The 19470-nt window shown below is 55.6% G+C and overlaps 6 protein-coding genes across 6 annotated transcripts; 3 read left to right on the top strand and 3 right to left on the bottom strand.

The window, feature by feature from the left end:
• Positions 1 to 429: 429 nt before the first annotated feature.
• On the bottom strand, positions 430 to 2239 carry N657DRAFT_398747 (GPP34-domain-containing protein). The gene is made up of 4 exons (XM_062787182.1): positions 1801 to 2239; positions 1440 to 1686; positions 893 to 1344; positions 430 to 802 (listed from the first exon to the last, which is right to left on the bottom strand). The coding sequence occupies exons 1-4, from the start codon at positions 2074 to 2076 to the stop codon at positions 716 to 718; spliced, it is 1062 nt and encodes a 353-aa protein (XP_062648368.1). The 5' UTR covers positions 2077 to 2239; the 3' UTR covers positions 430 to 715.
• Positions 2240 to 2889: 650 nt separating this feature from the next.
• Positions 2890 to 5390, bottom strand: N657DRAFT_690096 (uncharacterized protein). Its single transcript, XM_062797028.1, has 2 exons — positions 4980 to 5390; positions 2890 to 4900 (listed from the first exon to the last, which is right to left on the bottom strand). The coding sequence occupies exons 1-2, from the start codon at positions 5219 to 5221 to the stop codon at positions 3334 to 3336; spliced, it is 1809 nt and encodes a 602-aa protein (XP_062648367.1). The 5' UTR covers positions 5222 to 5390; the 3' UTR covers positions 2890 to 3333.
• Positions 5391 to 6650: 1260 nt separating this feature from the next.
• N657DRAFT_633639 (uncharacterized protein) lies at positions 6651 to 7141 on the top strand (the record flags this gene model as incomplete). The annotated part of the gene is made up of 2 exons (XM_062791222.1): positions 6651 to 6864; positions 7005 to 7141. The coding sequence occupies 2 exons, from the start codon at positions 6651 to 6653 to the stop codon at positions 7139 to 7141; spliced, it is 351 nt and encodes a 116-aa protein (XP_062648366.1).
• An 805-nt stretch (positions 7142 to 7946) lies between these two features.
• N657DRAFT_595602 (translation initiation factor eIF-2A) lies at positions 7947 to 11062 on the bottom strand. The gene is made up of 2 exons (XM_062789979.1): positions 10033 to 11062; positions 7947 to 9979 (listed from the first exon to the last, which is right to left on the bottom strand). The coding sequence occupies exons 1-2, from the start codon at positions 10615 to 10617 to the stop codon at positions 8444 to 8446; spliced, it is 2121 nt and encodes a 706-aa protein (XP_062648365.1). The 5' UTR covers positions 10618 to 11062; the 3' UTR covers positions 7947 to 8443.
• Positions 11063 to 12402: 1340 nt separating this feature from the next.
• Positions 12403 to 13181, top strand: N657DRAFT_398506 (uncharacterized protein). Its single transcript, XM_062787180.1, has one exon. The coding sequence runs from the start codon at positions 12523 to 12525 to the stop codon at positions 13066 to 13068; it is 546 nt and encodes a 181-aa protein (XP_062648364.1). The 5' UTR covers positions 12403 to 12522; the 3' UTR covers positions 13069 to 13181.
• A 1520-nt stretch (positions 13182 to 14701) lies between these two features.
• Positions 14702 to 16572, top strand: N657DRAFT_571578 (uncharacterized protein; the record flags this gene model as incomplete). Its single annotated transcript, XM_062788814.1, has 3 exons — positions 14702 to 14829; positions 14892 to 15045; positions 15166 to 16572. 3 exons carry the CDS (start codon positions 14702 to 14704, stop codon positions 16570 to 16572), a joined length of 1689 nt encoding a protein of 562 aa, XP_062648363.1.
• Positions 16573 to 19470: the final 2898 nt, after the last annotated feature.

The raw sequence follows: 19470 nt of genomic DNA, 5'->3' as shown, positions 1-19470 counted from the left end.
GGTCGCTCGTACAGCCCAAACCAACCAATCCACCCACCCACCCCAACGCACAGGGCAGAACCGTAGACCGAGCGAGGTCAGTTGGGTGTGACCGAGTCCAACATACGTATGCCATACCAACCCTGAATCGGGTATCCCGCCCATGCCATATTTAACCTCCCGCGAGCCATTTGCCAAAGCAGGCGGCCGGGTTTCAAAACAAATGGCGGTCCTTCTTTTTTGGTCCCTGTCCCCCCCCCTCCCTCCCGCCTCCTTCCCTTAACGACCGGTCTCGACACCGTGAGTTCGACGATGGCGCGAACCCCTGTACACCGCGCTAGCTTGCGAGCCATTTGGCCTTTTCACGAGACTTTCCTGGTCATCTGCCTCGGTCGATCCACGCTGTTCGCTACCTGTTCAATTGGTGGTTTCTTCCATTTCCTCATTCCTCATTCAACTCGGCCTCTCCTAGTTCAGGTCGAAGCGTAGTTCAGGTTGACGAAGAGCGGGTCGTCCGGCGAAAAGTCCGTTCTGAGTCCGGGGATAGATAGCTAGTTGCGCCTGGTTGAGTTCTTCCCAGCATATCTTGAATTGCGCCTCACCCACCGAATCAAGAGGTACGTTTAAATTGTCAGAATGGGGGTATAGTGCCCAACAAGCAGGCGGTTGTCACAGAATTGTAACCAGGTGGGCGGGCTACGTGTCAGGCGGAGATAAGGGGCGGAATCACCCTCGACTAGAGGAGGGAGTCGAGGCGGGTGAAGACGTTGAGACAGGCGGCGACGACTTCGAGCTGGAGTTCCTTCTCGGGGGCCTTGGCAATCTCCTACAATTTCTCGAGATTAGTAACATAACTCGGGTGGTCGACAACTAGAGAGGACATCGAGGGTTGGGCCACGCCGGTTATACACACCTCCGCGATAACCTGCGGCAGGTTCTCCCCAATATCGTTGAGCGTAGCCTTGCGGCCAAACGGCCACTGGCTATAATCAGCGAGCAGCTCGTCGGTCTGGTTGAAGGCCTTCTCGCGGGCCTCGTGGCCGAGCGTCGACAGCGCGTTCTCGAGGACGTTAGCCGCGTAGGCGGCGCAGACCATGGCCACGGTGCGCAGGTAGCGGAACTCGAGCCCCTCGGGCAGCCACTGCGAGCTGTTGAGCACCACGGTGCGCTGCGTCAGCACATTGCGCACCCGCCGCCGTATCTCCTCCTTGGCGCCGCTGTCAACCACCGGGTGAGTCGCCATGTCGAACAGCAGGAAGTTGCGCTTCTCGGTCCGCAGGATGCCCTTGTCTACTAGGCCCTTGGCCAGCCGCTCGCGCACCTGCTTCAGCTGGTACCCGATCTTCATGAGGTTCCATGTCTCGCCTGGAAAAACACCGCGCGGCGCCGCGCGCCGGGGGGTTAGCCCACTGCATGCTGGGGGTGTGTCTGTTCGGTGGCAGTGGAAAATACAGCCTTACCGCTCATGAGATCAATCCAGCTGCTGACGCTCATCTTCTCGCTCGTCTTCATCATCTTGAGCGCCTCGTCCAGTAGCACCTCGCCCGTCAGAGTGTCGTCGATGACTTCGATGATTCGGTCGGGCAGCGGAAAGCTCCGCCTCGAGGGCGTCTTTTGCATGGCTATGCGGCCACGGAAGGCGAGCTCGAGGACGATGCATCCGCGCAGAGCGTACGAGATGTTGTCGTTCCAGAAGGAAAGGTAGCCCTGTTGCGTTTACCACAGTCAGCCCACCGTTCCAGCCTACGCAGTCCATCTTGATGCATCCAGCGAAAAAATACAATAACAGTAGCAAAAAAACAACAGCTTTAAACCACAAACCTGCTTATCCTTCAATCCAAGCAACAGCACCTCCTCCATGAGGGTGAGTTTTGGCTGCTTGCTGCGCTCGGCGCTCTCGCTGATGTCGCGCGGGTCAAAGGCGATGCGGTGGCCGTTCTCGCCGCTCTCGTAGCTCGTCTCGGGCCCAGTCGAGGCGTCCCGGACGACGTTTGGCGACGAATTGGTGCGCGAGCCGATGCCGTTGGCGTCTCCGTCACCGGCGGCGCCTCCCCCTCCGCCCCTGCGCCGCGTCAGGCCCGACGTGGTGGTCGCCATGATTGTTCTCTCTTCTTTTCTCTCGTTTTCCCCGCGGATAATGGGTTGGAGGCCTGGGCAGAGCGACAAACTTTGCTCCTCTCCTTGTGGTAAGGTCTCGGGTCTGGGGGTGACGGCCCTGGTTTGTGGTCGCGCGAGTTTAATAGATTCTTTGGCTTGGCCTCCGGGGATGGCTCAGGTCGAGTTTAGGGGTTTAAACGGAACCAGTGCGGGTTTGCTTGGCAAGTCGTAAGTCGGAATCCCACGGCCAACTCCCTCGAGGTCAATGGTTTAACGTCGAAATTGCAGCAGTGCGACGTTCGAGGAGGGGTATCGAGGAATCAGAGGTCAAAGCTGGTGTTTGTTCCTTTGTATTGCGTTTCCCGCTGTCTCGTGCCACAGTATAACACCTTTTTTTCTTGCTCCTTTTTTGCTACGGCTCGCATGAACATGTCGAAATACGGTTAGCGGCTTTGATATCGATAGCCTGGACTGAATACGCAAATGTGGGTCACGATAGATACAGCGCTTGACAACAAATTCAGAGAACCGAAGTATTCGACTGCTACATCCTCCTTGTAGCACAGGAAATAAACAGCCAAGCGGGACACGAGATCCTCGAGTTCAAGAGTTGTGTGCTTCTAGTAAGAAATGTGTAATCGACCCTCGGATAGTGAGGGGTTTGTAAATAAACCTTAACCCAAGCGCCGCTGTTCTATAGTCAATTCATCACTGTCCCTCACGGGCGTCTCTTTCATTTATTTCATCTCCTTCGTCCGCAACCATAATCCGGCATTCACTGGGCACTAGGTGCATATGGAAACCAATTACGCCAGCCATCTATCAAGTTGAAGCTCTCGGCGGCCTGGGCCGCGTCTGATTGGTTTTCACTTGCCCCACTCACAAAGACCTTCAAAACCCTTCGAACACCGACCAGCTTCTCATTTTTCTTTCTTTCTTCACAACACATAAAACTTTTCCTTCATATTCACTCTGGTCCAAGTCATACGCCATGGCATTCTGGAGGGGAAACTGGAGGATAGACCAACTTTCTTGCACTTACCCTCTGTCTCTGGCAGCTCGCTGCATTCCTCGGGGAACAGAGAAATTATTTGCTCGATACATGCCCTCCCTCATCACTTGCTACAATGTTTGAAGAATACCGACTTGTAGCCTCTCCTCCGTATGGGTACTTGTCCTCTTGCGCCGGTTAACCTACCTGCCGCCCACATGCGGGAAACGACAATACGCTTGTGTCGAACTGACTAGTGCCACGCCTTATCTCAACTTGCCCGAAGAAGTCCCGAACGACGACAAAAGATCCGCTGCCGTCCTCTGCCGCTTGCGGGGCCGGCATTCCGTCACCTTCCTATTGTCTTGGCGAGGAATTCTCGATGTCTGAGGTTTGCGATTCCGTTCCTTGTTTGGAGACGCCGGGGACACTCGACGCCGCGTGAAGATGGAGCGTTCATGGAGCCAGGTCCCTGGCTGAATGGTGAGATGGCACGAATCGCGCAGCATGAGGCTCACAAATGGCTCTCGCGGCAACGTGACGCCTTCCACTTGCGCCTGTATGCTGGATGCCGCGTCACGGTTCTTTTGATCCAGAAGCCCAAGGAGCCAGAAGGCTTGGTCCTCAGTCATGTTCAGAGGGCATTTGCTGAATAGATCGAATTGGTCCTCGGCGTCTGCTTCGGTTGTTGCGCAGAGATGGGTGCCTTGTAGCAAGGACCGCCAGCCATCATCGAGATTCGAGCCGTCTGATTGCTTGACACTCTTTGGAGGCTGCTTTGCCCTCATGCCAACGCCGCCATGAGCGGGCATTGTCCTGATGAGGTGGAACAGGCCTTCCTCATCAATCGTCTCGATACTATGCTCCTTGATTTCCCTAAGCTTGCTTGGACCGGCATCACTGCCCACGACGGCGAAGTCCGTCTTGCGACTTGGTACGCCAGTAACCTTGCCACCATATCGTTCGACGAGGAGACAGGCCTCCTCGCGGCTGAGGGTCTTGAGCAGGCCGGTAAAGACAAACCACTTGCCCATCAGACAATTCTCCTCACCTTCAGGGAACTCGGCAGCACCGGTCGTTGGAGGTGGACCGGCTGATGGAGATGCGTCGGACCCTCTCCCTTCCTTGATAGAGATGTCCACCAAGGTTACCTGCTGTCTGTCGTCTTTAAACGCATCGCGCAGCTTCCAGAAGTCTCTCATTTTCACCTCGACCAGTCCGTCAAGGTAAGGCTCGGCATACGCCACGAACAGTGCCCCTTTCGTGTTGGGCTTGGTAACGTTCCATCCATAGCTAGCAGCGATATCCTTTGCATCCCGCCGTCGTTTCTTATTGAAAAAGGTGTCGAGTACTTCCAGGGCTGGGAACCTCAATATGTAATGCAGCGAGTTCGCTGCAAGGGCGCAGGTGTTGTTGTGAGTGGCTATTTGCAGGACACGTAGCGAAGGGAAAACCTGACCTTGCTTCCCGACTTCGCTCCAGCCCCTGATCAGGTGGTCTGTGATGACCTGTCTCGTTCTGCTGTGCTCAACAAGTTCCAACACAGCTAGCCGCGGCAGTCTGGCGAGCGGAATGAGCTCATGAGTCTCATACCGGTCGACCTTGTCGATGCAGAGGCGCACCAGGCAGTCTTCGAGGTGCTGCAGGGGAGTGATGTAGATGCTCAGCGGGCAGGGCGGGTCGACAATCTCCTGACAGTAGCGGTAGAGTGCCATCGGAAGAGTCACACCTTTTCCTAACCACTCCTTGCTGTTGAGGCAGCCGGTAGCGTTCTGATATTCCTCCTCCAGAAGGCTAGGCGCAAGTATGTGCCAGACATGGAGCGGCATGGACCTGATAAACAGGCTACGTGTCAGTACAACTTATACGGCAAATGGAATGGAGGATGCTATGGAAATGGAACTGGAACTACCTTGGATGGAGCTCCTTCCACATAGCCCACTTCACTCTTTCAGGGAGGCATTTGATCGAGGCCCTCGGTGCAGCATTGATGTTGTCTGCCAGCAAGCGTATGCACATGGCCATCAACGGCCGCGGGCCCTTGGTTTCCCTCCCACTGCGGGCAGGAGGGAAAGAAATGCCATCCTCATGCACCCGAAACCAGTTACTGCCACTTTGATACGGAGCGGTCAGAGAAGCGAACACCGACGCCATGAACTCGGGGCACGCGCCGCCCTCACCGAGACGCGTCACGGCTCTGTCGAGACACGAGAAACAGGATGGAAATGCTCGACCGCCTGTTTTGGTCAATTTTGCTTTGACAATAAGCACAAGAAGAAGACGCGTCGTTCTGCTTGCTTGGTGTTATTTCGATGTTGCATCGAGCATGGAGGAAAGGTTAATGTGGGGAGGGTCGAATGAGAGCTTTGGTTGGGCAAGGGCACCTCCATTGCCACCACCACCTCAAAATCCAACAAAATCCGGGAAACAGAAGTGAAGATAAATGGAGGTCTGGGGAAAATGGCTTCACTACCTATCAATTGAAGAACCTATCCCTACCTCTAACACGTCACGCACGGTCACCATTCTTCACCCGCGACACTTTTGATTCCAGGCTGGGCCAGCGCAGTGATTCAGCTTGGCTATGGGTTCCCACACAGAAACTCGCGCAGATCCTCCGCCTTGAACCCCACGATACTCACCGTAATTATGCCCATGCGGGTCAAGAAGGAAATATCGATATATCCGTAGCTGGATGACTTCGCCGAGACCGTTAGACAAGGCATTGCAAGGATCAATTACAGCCGCTTTCAGACCAATGTCAGTGCAACTTCACAGGCTTATACCAATATCCAGCTATACTTCATTGAAGCGTCAAGTTATCCCATGGGGAATGACGTTTTTCTCCTCGGCTATCCCGCCACAGCCTGAACCTCCGTCGTTGTCTGAGTTGTTCGCGAGCTCGGCAACCTGGGCCTCCGGCTGCAACGTCTTGTCACTAACCGCGGGCGGCTGGATGTCAACTTCAGTCGCCAATGACTGTCCATCAGACCCCTTTTCCAAATGTTACATCGAAAGGATTGCTACCAGCCCAAGTCAGTAACACTCAGACGAGAGCAGGAGGGCATCCTGAACTCACATTCCATGCTAGATTATACCATCATCGGGGTGGCCATCATCATATGAGCATCTCTCCTATCCGGACTGCTCCCGTCATGGGCGGGAACTTCATCCCCTAGAGATGGCAGCCACCAGAAGTGAACCGTTCAGCTTTGTATGCCACCCCGACCCGGGGAGACCGAGGGTGGAAATGAAATGGTGGCAAAGCAGCACAATTCGAAGCACAAGACAAGAATCAGAATGGCCATGGACGCGGTTCGGGGCTGGCCATGGACGCCACAACAAAGATAGAGCAGAGCCTCAGGTAGACAGCCAGCATGTAGCGTGGTTGAATCGCAGGAAGGGTCAGGAGGCCGCCGGCGACGAAGCGGTTAAAGGCATGAAGCCCTTGACCAACGGTCTTCATCAACGACCTTCTTAAAATACACATGCGACCCAAACAAAGGCGCAACAAACGAACGTACCCCCTCCACAGCCTGCGCCAGATTCAACGTCATCTCCGAGTACCGCGGCGGACCAAAAAATGCCAAAAAGGGGGTCAGCCGCGGTCTCGAGCGTGGCGAGCCAAGTGCCGACGGCAAACATGTTCCCACAAAACCCGCCGAGGGAGCGCCGGAGCTCCGAAGGCCAGAGCAGGAAACAGCCCACAACAAAAGAGGGCCAACCCGTCCATGAAGAGGAGCCGAAAAGCCGACGCGGCGCAAGCTCCATCCCGAGACGGTCGACGGGCAGCGAAAGTAGGTGCCGTAGTATGCTGAGGAGGGGCCGGCCGCCATGGAGGCGGACATTGGAGTTGAGTTCGGATTGGTGGAGGTGCGAGTTTGAGTATCGCGGCAAGGGAGGGAGGGTTTTATTCATTGTTTACTAATGATGCAAGTTGGGGAGAGGGATCACATGATGCCAATGACCGTCGAGGAGGCCGTAGGCGAAGCCCCAGAGGAAGAGGATCGTGATTTGTTCTCGGAGCGTCAGCTTGATGTAGCCTTTGGAGTCGTGGCTGGGAAGACTATGTGAGCAATGTTCAAGACCATCGACGGCCTCAGGGTCAGATTGGCTGCGCTTGTCACATTGTTTCATTAACAGCGGTCTTTGATCCACAACGTCCTAGTCGCGGGGAGTCTTTCCTCCCAAGGGAGGAGTGTCAATGTGTATCTTCCGCTAACGTCATCCTGCACAAGGGCAAAGACGAAATTGATGATAGGTCACCAAAGGGCATACAAATTCAGGCTCTTTAGACACCTTCGAGAACCTCACGGTGGAATTAACGGTTTCGTAGGATGGAAGAGGAACACTAACCGCAGTCTCCATATCCCCGTGAGGCTATAAGGCGAGAGGCAGAGTGTCGACCGGCAACTGCCACTCGGCAGAAGTCCAGGCCTTGCCCTCACGGCGGAAGTAGATCGGGGCACCTCCCTTGCGTGTCGGCAGCGTTCTGCAAGCTACCCGACCCCGAGTCCGGCCATATCCCATAAGTCGGCCAGGCCCCGTGCAACTTTCGGTGAAATTCCATGTACATCACGACGGCCGGACAGATGAAGAAGCTTGGGTCACAAATGGTACAAGTACGCCGATACACACATGTACCTCGAGATGAGGGCACGAAATGGACCTGTGTGATCTTTTTGGAGGTCATGCTCCAAGAGACGGGTGGAAACCCATGAGATAGTGGGCGATTGGGTGAGCGGGTTGCGCGGGGAGAGCTTTCGCGCCGTGATACAGAGATAGGAAAAGGCAGCATTCGATATCAGACGCCTGCCTGGTTTCTCGAAAGTGAAGAGCTTTGCGGGAGAAGGATAAGAAAAAGTGTCGTTCCTTTCCTATCAATGCTACCCATGAGGAGCGAGAGTCTAATGAATAGGTATCTAGCACTAACCACATTTGGAACGCGCCACAAGCGCCAGTCCAGACCCATGCAGTCCTTTAAGTCTTCAAAACATGTTATCCGTGCTACTCCAGCAGTCTTATCAATTCGCTACGAAACCGCTACCGTACTGCTTCTACCAGCTTCCAACCCCTAACGTCCTACTCCTCCCTCTCACAAGCCTTTTCAGCCCTCGGTGGGTTGATGAACAACCCCGGCACCAACCCACTCCTGTCCACTAATCCAGGACCGACCCTCCCTCAGCGAGTCCCTCTGCCCGGGTATTTGGGGGTAATAAAGGAGGAGAAAACCCAAAGACAAGGCTTTCACACCCTGCATCCCTTCTTTCCCCTTTGCCCTCGTACCTCCAACCCATCACTCTCCCGTCAACCACGCACACATCCCAGAGTCCCAGGATCCCCGGGTCCAAAGGCCTGTTTTGGTACTGGGTGAATTCAAGCACCCCTCTCCAAAGCAGCCAACTCGGCCAGAACCGACTCCTTAGTCGCAATCTTCTTAACCTGTGTATCCTCGAGCTTCTCCCCGCCCGCGCGCCTCATCTCAAGGTCCTCGATCGCCCTGATTTTCTTCTGCAAGGCGCGGATCTTCTTGGCGCTGGGATTCTGGGCCGCTGTTGCTCCGTCGTCACCGGCACCACCGGTACCAGCTGCAGGAGCGACAGGCGCGCCGCCGCTCTGATGTTGCACCGCGCGGCCTGGGGTCCTACTGCGCGAGCGGGTGCGGTGCGTGTTGCTGCGGTTGCGCGGACCAGGTTGCAGCGTGTTGTTGTTGGCATTGTTGTTGTTGTTGTTGTGCCGCGAGCGGCTGCGGGCGTGATGCTGGCCGCGCCGGTCAGGGCTGCGGCCCTCGGTGCCCGAGCCACTTCCGTGGTCACGCGGAGAAGGTGCAAGACCGCCTTCGATGGGAGCTCCTCCTCCTCCCGGTCCTCCTCCGGCAGCGGCGGCATCGCCCTCCTTGGCCTTCTTGTTCCGCTTCTTCTTGTTCTTCGATTTGCCCGCGTTGCCCTCGCCGACAGGCTCCGCTCCCGGGACGGTACGCACGACCGGTTCCGCGCCGGGAACCATGTGGCGCGGACGGCCGAATCCGTTGGGGCCAATCGAGGGAGTGCCGTTGCTCACAGTGTGCGCTGCGCCGCCCTCGTCCTCGCGCTTGAAGTGCAGCGGTGTTGAGGTGCCACGGGCACCGGGAGGGCGGTAGGCCCCCACGGGCTTGGACGGGGTCTTGACCGTGCCGAGATACGCCAGCGCCGAGGGATGCGGGGTCGGGACCGGGTGCAGCGGATCCTGGCCGGCGGGAAGGCTGCCCGCCGGGATCGGGCGCCACATGACGTTGTACAGCTCAACCATTTCCTCGTTGTACATGATGCCGCCCCCCACGTGCCAGAGCTTGATGCCGTTGTCCACGCGCAGACGCGGCGACGTCGTGGCCGTCATAATGTAGCGGCTGTCCGGGCTCCAGGTGCAAACACTAGGGTTGCCGCTCTCAATAGTGCAGATCTTGCGGTAGTCCTTCTCCAGGTCGTAAACGTCGATCTGACCAGCCAGATTGCCGAAGCCGGCAACCAGGGCGAAACGGCCAGTCGGGGAGAAGATGATAGTGTTGCGAGGAGCGATCGGGAACGAGTGGATGGCTACGCCGCGGTGGTTAAAGATGGTCGTCTTCGCGGGCATATAGCCGTAGACGACGCCAAACTCGGTCGAGTTAGGCGACCAGGCAACGTCATGAATCGGTCCATCCTTGTCCAGCGTGATGCGAGCGTCGAACGATCCATTGGCGCTGAGCAGATACATGGTCGTCTCGCCATAGTAGCTCTTGTTGGACTTGTCGACGTCTGTTTGTGCCAGCACAATCAGAGTCGTGCCCAGCCCGTTCCACTTTAGCTGCACCTTGTCGCCCTTGAAGAAGGTCTTCTGCGAAATCGGGCTATTGAACGACGGGACATTGTAAACCTTGACTGCAGCAGGTTGTCCCTATAGAAAGTCAGAATGAGAGGAGAGACCTGAATGCAGCCCGAGAGGCTTACTTTGCGTTCTGGGACAAAGACTGCGACGTTCTGGTTCTGGCCCGAAGTGATGGCGAAGTCGCTCACGCCCTCGACGCGCAGCTTGTTCCAGACAGTCGACAGGTCGTCGCTGTTGTAAAATTGCACCTCGTTGGTGACGATGCGAGCGCAGTACTTCTCGTCGGCCGTGTACTGCAGGTTCCAGCCGGACTGCGACTTCTGGACGAACTTGCCGATCGGTTGCTTTTCAGCGCCCTCGGCAGGGTCCTCGACGGTGCGCCAAATCTTAAGGTTCTTGGTGGCGTCGCCGTTCTCGTCCTTGGCAGGGCGCTCCCAGGTGCTCAGGTAGTTACCGCGCGGGGAGAAGCCAAGCTCATAGACAGCCGGGATGGACAGCGATGTCAGTACATGGCCGACCGAGGCATCGACGACGACGACACCCTCATTAGAGGCGTATGCGAAATAGCGGCCGCAGGGCGAGTAGACACAGCACCGGAGGTTCCCTTCGGGTTTGACGAACCCAGGAAGCGCCTCGTAGACAGGGTCGGCGTCGAAGACGCCGATGGCCTTCTGGGTTCGGTAGGCAAACTGCAACGGATTCGCCATGACTAGTCAAAGCCACAGGTGGTCGCGATAGCAGGTTGTGTGTGGTGTTTACTGTTGTTTTTCTTGCACCTCTTGCTGTTCCCCGAAGGATGACTTGTTTCTCAATCAAAGCGCACGTGCCCAACCAAGTCAATGGTGTTTCTGGGATAAAGCGATCAGGAGGCGGCGGCCGATTTGTTAGAGAGGTGTCAGGGTCTCAGTTTTGGAATGCACCTAACCATGCGACGGCAAAGAGGCGATGACGAGGTGATGGGTGTCGGGTGACGCAGTGGACCTTTGAGAGGTTGACAAAGAGGCCGCGCTTGGATCCGAAGGGGGAAAACCGACCGGCAAGAAGAGGGGAACAGTAAAGAAGAGAAGGGCCCTTGGGGAAAGTTGACGGGCGGTGCGCGTTGGACCGGATGGGCTGAGGGAACGGAGAGGAAAAGAAGGAAGGAAGGGAGTGACGACCAAGACGACGGAGATCCACAATCTTGCGACCATTTTTTTTTAGCTTTTCACATGGCTGAGGCCGCGCCCGGTGGAGACGGCTTGTGGCACCGCAGGGCTGCTGGCTCCATTGGTTCGAGACCTGTTGGCATCCGCCAAGCCTGGCTGGGCCGCTACACTTGGCATCAGATTCGCCTCTCATATCGTTGAGAGGCCAGTCCAGTCTCCAAGGTAGAGATCCAGCATCAATGATCACTCACAGCGATGGAACGTGTCTAACCGGGACATCACAATATGAATTTTTTATTCTACGAACCCAGGGGCCTAACTGCATCCCTTTTTCTTACTTCGTATTTGATGTTCGGTGCACGCACCATGGACGCCTAGTCAGTTGCATTGGAACGTCGCATTTGAGCACTGCACATCAGGTTCGTCCAAGGTTATTCTCCTCTCGAGATGAAGGCAGCCCACCCGATATTCAATGGGGATTGTCTCCCTGTGGTCTTCCATGACTTCCAAGGGTATGTATATTTTTGCCTGGCATTGTTATGACTATTTCTTCCGTTACTTGCTATCTAGATCCCCTACTAGAGCCTCGAGCGGCGCCAATAGAGATCGAGTAATTCCCAGCCTGCATGTGGACCATTCAGGCAAGAAAGCCTCCGCTCAGCTTACAGCAATATGGACCGTTTTTCTGCTCGTTATAATGGTGTCAATGACCTTAAACCGGTCCGGTCTCTCAAGCCCTCGCGGGGGTAAATTAGAGGCGTTCAAACCTTCCAGATAGGGCTGGCAACGGAAGTAGCCGTTGTGGGGTGGTCGGCAGCCTTCGAAGCCAAGCCTCGCGCTAACACGATTCCGGCAGCCATGGTTCAGCCGCATCAACGTCCGTTTAGGATAGTCTTGAGTATCCGTATCATCGTCGTCCATCATGGCGACCAGCAAGGCGGTGGAGTGCCTAGCAGTGATACATTTCTGGCGTCCTTTGCCTCTTTTGAAAGGACATTCAGCCACAAGGAGTCAATAACTTTGGTTTGTAGGAACCTGGGTGCTTCATTGCTCTCTCCTCTGCCCCTTTCATGCCCTTTCAGGCCCTTTCAGGCTTTTTCAGACTCTTTCAGCCCCTTTCAACCCCTTTTATTATTGTTTATCTCTGGCCGCTTTCGCTTCTTGGTGTCCCTGGTTTTCGCTCCCATAGCCTCAGAACACATAGGACAGGATCATCTATACTCATAATGCAGTCCGCTGAGGAGACCTCCCGCTTCCTGTTATGGTTCTGTTACTTTAGCTTCACTTTGAGTCTCACAACACCTTTGACCAAGTGTTGAGGTCTCCTGAGCAGAGTATTTGCTCAGATACCTTGCCTTCGGCGTCTTGGACCCATAAGAATGAGGGCACAATACAGAGACATAGCTATTAGGAACCAGGTCATGCCTGTCTCTACCTCCCGGCGCTCTTCTGCTCTCTTTTTCTCCCATGGGTAGTCATACTCTGCCGTCCAAGACTCGACAATGGAGAAGACACGTGTTCTGGATCCAAGCTTCACCGAACTTTTTACCAGTGCCTTGTTGCGGGACAAGGTCCTACAGGTGCCAGCATACCTTTTCTTGGCCAGTTGTCAAGCTCTCAGCAGCATGCTCAGTACATCAGGGCCGCTATACCACACTCATCTTTCAAGCCCTATTATCGATTTCAAAGCCCATTTTATCGATCTTTCAAGCCCATATTATCGATTGTTTGTTAGCCGTGAAACATGACAGCTGTGAAGAGGCTCAGAGCCAAACAACTCTCAGATGTCTAAGAGCCCCAGACAGCCGCCTATGCTCACCTCTCTCTGTTCTAGTCCTGCCTAGCGAATGCGAGGAAGTAAGCCGCGGCGTGGCTCAAGCCTTGGTCGACGGAGACCCCCTATGCAGCATCAGGTTTGATCTACTATCAACATCACCTGCCCAAGATGGGGAGAGTGATAGGACCAAGGATGGGTTTACCGTCAGGGGGCTTCAGACGAAAAGTACGTGTTAGTCACTGGACCGGCAGGAAAATCGAAGCTTTTCCCGACAGACCTCCAACTCACGTAAACCGTGCAACCCCAGGGCTACGACTTCAAATCGCTTTGCTGTTTTCGAGATTCCTTCTTCTTCTCTCAATCCATCGCGAAGTTCTTCGTGGTCTTGTTGCTGCCACGTCCAAACTTGTCTTAAAGTTTGATCAAAAGACATCGTCAAGGAAGTAAATTCTTCCTCTCTTATGTTTGTATTATCTTATTTGCACTCCCGTGGCACCCTGAGAGCCGTTTCTTTTTGGGGGGAGCGGGGGGGGGAAGGCGGGAAGCCCTTGGTCTGCGCAAAGGGCTCAGTGTTGCGAAGGGCCTTGAAGGAGACATCGGGGATGGCGGAACTCATGGTTCTGATCGGTGCCGTGGTGTTCAATGTCCATCTTCGAAACGTCAAGCTGAGAACAAAGCTCTGGGTCGGCAGCCATGGGTTCGACAGCCATGAAACCGACTGCCGTGAGTTTGGTTCCAGTCGGGCGTCAGAACGGGAGGCCAGCATGCACTAAGCTTGCAGTGAAGGTGGTCTTTTTAAACACAGGACGGCACCTTTTATCGCTTGGACATTGACCTTTCATCGATCCACCTTTAGTTCTCGTTGTCTTTTTGCTCTTCGATCTCTGATTCAGATAACACCGGGTTTAACGGTCGGTTGAGCACTTGACTAACAGTTAAGTTACAAAAATATGGCGGACCATCACAGCGGTGCTGGGAGACGCCTGCCAGGTCTGCGTGCCCCTCCCGGATTCGAGAACCTGGTGTCAAACCAGGGGACCGGAGCTGGCGAGGGTTCTGGTAAGTCCATCGCCGTGAGATCTGCTTCCCAGGAGCAGCAAGAGGGGGACACTACACGATGACCAAGTGGCCATGTAGAGGGCCACGGGCCAGGCAGCAAGGGAATCAAGGGTTCAGAGGCAATCAGGCTCACCCAAGGGTTCGGGCCAAGAGTCATGATGTTGGGGCACGACCGCCCGCCACATCTTTCGCATCCAAGTCCTCGACACATAGGACCCTCTGCTCTCGATAGAGGGCCAAGAGTAATGACTGTTGGGGGACTCCAGCATAATACCCTTGGCTCTCGACCGAGAGAGGCCGAAGCGGGGTGTCGCTAAGGCGGGCCTACGGCCGTGAGCACATTTGTGTAAATGGTGCGGTGGTGGTGGCTCGCCGTCCTCACAGCTCTCTCCCCTATACTGACACCTGCGGCTTGCCAGCTATGCTCAACACCTGCAGCTTGAGAAGTGCGGCTCGACACTCACTTCGAACCAGTCTGGAACCGGCCACTCACGCGATCCGCAGCAATCAGCCCTGGACCCGCGCCTGCCCAGTGGCCCTTAAATTTTTCGAGCGTTTTCTCACGAAATTGCTTTCTGTTTTGTCTCTCACACTCACAAACAAGCAGAAAAAGCTGAATTTTGTTTGACACCAGCAGCGCCCACGCACGAGGAACAGCCCTCCTCGACTTCCTCCTCTTCTTTCGCCCGTGGCTCTGCCCACAGCATCTCTCCCTTCCCTTCGGCGGCCTCGCCGCCTGAGTCAATCACTTCGAGGTCCGGCCGTTTGACACGCCCCGAGGTGTCGAGCGAGTATAGCGATCGGGAAAAAATGGAGGCCACCAATGCCTTCTTCTTCGGTCATCACCACGACCAGGTGGTGGCCATGATGACCAAGAAGTTCCAGGACCTCCTGGACTACGACAAGATGAAGAATCGCAAGATTCTTCACGTCGACTGGTAAGCCAATTACTCCTCTTGTCCAGAACAAAATAAATTGCTGACCATATTACTTTCTTCAGGATCGCCGGCAACCCGAGCGATCCCATCAAGAAGGTGGGCGGCAATGCTGCCCACGGTGGCATGAGCGCCGAAGACCGGCGGCTCAGCGAGAGCGTGGCCAGATCGGTCATGCGCATCACCTACAACGTTCCCCAGTGGGACGAGACCATGACAGTAAGCGATTTCACCGATTCGTGTTTCGCAATTTTTGCAGTTTGCGATGTTGCCATTTTCGCGCCTTTGTACCGAGCACGATAGATTTGAGAAGTGATAAGCTGACCATTTTTTCTGCAGTGGAACAAGGCCATGTTTCTTGGCGATTGGCTTAGCGACCACAAGGGCTTCCGCCAATTCTTCGTCGAGATACAAGTCAAGCGGATCTCTGGCTTCGACGACACCCTACTCGAGAACTGCGGCATCAGCCCCGAGTACGTCTGGCTGAGCCTCCACGACGACAAGGCTCCGGCGGTCACGCCAATTGTCGTCCCGCCCGTCGTTGGGCAGGAGCTCCGATCTCAGGCGCCTCACCGTGAGCTCCCCACTCCCGCTGAGACGTCCTGCGAGCCCGTTCCCGAGGTCGAGGAAGAGGAGTATGCCGCTCCAGCGCCCACTGCAGCGCCCACTCCAGCGCCCACTCCCTCCATGGAAGTTCTCACGCGCTCTGCCGACAAGGGCAAGGGCAAAGCCGCCGCTCCTCAAGATCAGGTTGCGACCCTCAACCCTGCGGCGCAAGTCTTTACGTCCTCCGCGTCTGCTCAATCTCCCCAGAAGCGGACTCCTCTTCCCAACATTGGGAATCTCGCACTCGGTCAGCAAGCCGGAACTAACCGCATCCCTTCTGTCGAAACCACCGCCCCTCGCACATGTACCCCTCGCAGCCAGCCTCTCCCTTCCCCGGGGAGCTTCGACTCTATGGAGTATGAGGAGCCTGACGACCGCGTGATATCCCCAACTCCAACCGGCAGTTCCTATGAGGACGAGGGCTCCATCTATCTGGCTGACAACGTCGATCCCTTTGCGGCACTCATCCCTGCCCACCGTACGCCGGCCATCAGCGCTGCCGACCTTCATCGCCATCGTCAGGAGTTCGACCGCAGTGCCCATGCCAAGCACGAGGAACTCAAAAAAATTTTCCACTTCCTCCAAGACCCGGCCTTCATGGAGCGTAAGAGCAAGTCCTTCATCTACACCGTCCGCATGGTTGCCATTCCCGACCGCGGCAACGTCGTCAACGACTTCACCGGCCCCCGCATCGACGACCGCTACGGCACCCTCATCGCCCAAGGCGGCTGGGTGGTCCCGCCCTTCGAGGAGCGCATCAAGTGGCGCGACGAGCACAAGCGCTCGTACCGCAACACGAGCGCCAAGCTCGGCAAGTACGAGGGCCTTCTCCGGCCCCAGGTGCAGCATGTCATGCCGCTCCGGCTCGACTGGTCCGGCGGCCTGGAGCCGCGCTACTTTGGCCCGGCGGCCCCCGTCTGGCGCGAGCTCTGCGACCCCTGCCTGGAGGATATCTACTGGATGGTGTGGCAGCTTGTGAGCGGCAGGCAGTTCCTCGGTTTCAATCCCGGTAACGGCTTCGGCGTCGCCCGGCGCGATCCCGCTGGTGATGAGTCGCTCCTGAAGCAGTGCCCGTTCAAGAGCCCTTCGGCCGAGGCGTTGTATCACGCGGCTTCGTATCCTCGCGGGAAAGAGCATTAGCCGGATCGACGTCTTGCCGAGCTTGAGGCAAAGCCTATCGCCTTTTGCAGCAATTCTGTCGCGATCAAGACGCTACGAGGTTACAAGCTCCTTCACCACTTCCCGTCTCCGAGGTTATCCACACTGCCGGCATCCGTTTTCTCTTCTCGAGGCCGCGACGTCACGATTCCCGTTACCTTCCTCAAAGAGGTCACAATCGATGACTGTCACCGGCATGTCAGAGTACACCACCATTCCATTTTGTTTCTTTTCCTTCCATCTTCCCTCTCCACTCTGGTTTCATCTGCCACCCTGACCTCATCACGCACACACTCCCTATGCTTCTCTAGCTTGGGCGAGAAAAAATGCGGTTGTTGTGTTATGTGTTGCAGTCCACCGTCTTCCTCATCCGAAGCGGTTTGTCAGGTGCACACATGGCATGGCATGGCAAAAGAGCAGGATGAGATCGACGTTTCGCATGCAACGGCATATCGCATGCTCGAATTAGCCCTTGTATTATGAATCGATCCGAGGGGGAACCACCAACATCACATTCCATATTGAACGGATCGCGCATGCACCGGCCAGCCAACGGAGGCAAGACAGAGCTATGGATCGAGATTTGATGATGGGTTGGGGAGCCCTTTCATCATCTTCTATCCTTGGCTCGGTGGTTTAGCCTCGCCGGGTGTGGCATGACACGGATAGATGTGGCTGGACATTTGGGTTTCCTTCTCTCATACTCAACATCCCCGCAAGGCCACTCACTCATGACTTCTCTCAGTTCTTCTGTAGTATGGCGGCGTTTGGACGGACGGAGAAACGGATTTTTCGGGATCTGGTGATGGTTGGAGTTGGTTTAGGAGTCTTGGTGGGGTTGGAGGTTGATACACTGGGCCTGGTCCGGTCTGGTTGCGTTTCCCCTCAGGCTACGATTGATGAACTGATGATGATGGTGATACCCCACTGGCGTCGATGGGCTTACTGTTTACGTATTCACTTTTTCTCGCTTGTTTTTGTTAACTGAATGGAATGGACGGATCTACAAATGTTTTGGTCCTGCTGGTTGGTTTGTGACTGTCGCTAACGGGATGGCAAGTTGATCTGCATTGTGACGTCTACTAAATTCCCCCTTTTCTTGTCGATAACCTGCCACCTTATCTGGTTGAGGATTGCGGGAGCTCTGCTCATCTGCTCCTCCAGCTTCATTTTCAGAGCATGTGCGTCCACTACGACAAACACTGCGGTCTCTTAACACACCGAGTGGTAATGTTCTTACCTAAGCAGCTGCTGTCTGTATTGAACCCCTGTTTCCTTGACCCCTGAGCAACTTGGGGTAGTACATGGTTAGGCCACGACAAACCGCTCTGCTGAGGTGAGGTAGAACGAGATGACCAGCTCACCAACGCCGCATGTCCTACATAGCATAGGCCCATAACGGACCCGATGCCGATGGACCTCGGCGCCCAGGCGTTCCCGAGGACACTTAAGCTTCCTACCCTGTCCCACTCCCAGCCGGCTCGGTGCAGTCGGAGATCTCCTTCCTCATGCTCTCTTTATATCTCTCCCCCGGCGCATCGGGACCCTCCCTAAACCCCTGCCGATCCATGGAACCAGACAGTACTTTACAGATCACGGCCACGTAGGTCCCCGCTCACCCCGCTTACCCCCTTATTCGGTCCCATTTTCCCTACGTACATTCCCCCACACCTCCTTCCTCCGTAACCCCCTTTTACCGTAATAATACGTCAAGCTAACCCCAGAGGGAGAACCCCTATCGTTTCCCGCACATCATATGGCGTATGGATCGATGTGTGTAACCATGGCCATGTAACCCAACCTGTGTGAGGGAGGTCACGATGAATATGTCATACATACATGCATGTATGCATACCGACCGACTTAACCAATTCCTCGTGCTACACCCCACCCCTCCGAGTTCTAAACAGCTTAGCTTGGGCTGGGTGTGTGTGACGAGTATCTACCCCGGCATGTACCTCGGCTATGGCTGTTATTCGTCGTCGGCCCAGGAGGGTGTGGGTGGTAATATTTATCCGTCCGGCTGCGGCATGGTTGCCGATAAAGGAGGTAGGGAGAGTAGATTGAAGTCCAGAGGATCCTGGTCCGCTGGTATATGCTACTATATAGGTTGTGGCGGCATGAGACAGATGTACGTGTGGAAAGGGGGCATCGCGCTGCGGAGGTTCAAGCGTTTAACTACCCTAGCTATGGCAAGCTTTTGAACTGTTTGGCCGGCATATCTCATTATGTTTATCTGTTGCTGTTTCGGTGAGACGACACTGGTATTGCTGCCTCTTTCATCAGTCCCAAGCCACACCCCCCGAACTTGGGCCTACAGAACCACCACATGCGTGGCCTACTCTCGATATCTGACCCTTCCACCGACGAAACGTCCGGACGACAAAGTGGAGCGGTTCCACATTGCCATCCCCCTTTCACTGCACAGACATCCATTGCTCATCCTGCGTATTGTACAGCCCATTCGGACACATACCCCCTACCATCCACCACCCAAAGTGATTCCAGCTGCGCGTCATCTCACTCGCCCGTCCCGGGACTGCACTACCGCTCCCCACCCACCCACACGGTGATCGACGTGCACATGGCCCGATCTGGGAGATCAAAGGAGGTGGGGTAGCTGTATCCGTAGGAACACAAACCGTTCCAGATCTGGGTGAGACAAACCATTGGTCCCGTGGCATCGGGGTGTGAGCGTGTGTTCAGTCGAGGGTCACTTGGTTTCCCTGCCCTCATGTCCCAGTGACCAACCTACTCGCCCCTGGGGACATGTCAAGTTAGCGGTGTGGGTGTTTCCTTTCACCGGACGGCGATTCGATGGTCGCGGCAGCAGGGGTACTATAGCGGTTGAGAACTGCCTGGGAGGTGTCCCCCAAAATG

The sequence above is a fragment of the Parathielavia appendiculata genome (assembly GCF_033297405.1).
Source record: "Parathielavia appendiculata strain CBS 731.68 unplaced genomic scaffold N657scaffold_5, whole genome shotgun sequence".
Classification (NCBI taxonomy): Eukaryota; Fungi; Ascomycota; class Sordariomycetes; order Sordariales; family Chaetomiaceae; genus Parathielavia; species Parathielavia appendiculata.
The sequence above is the reverse complement of the archived record's forward strand: the minus strand, read 5'-3'. Positions and strand labels throughout refer to the sequence as shown.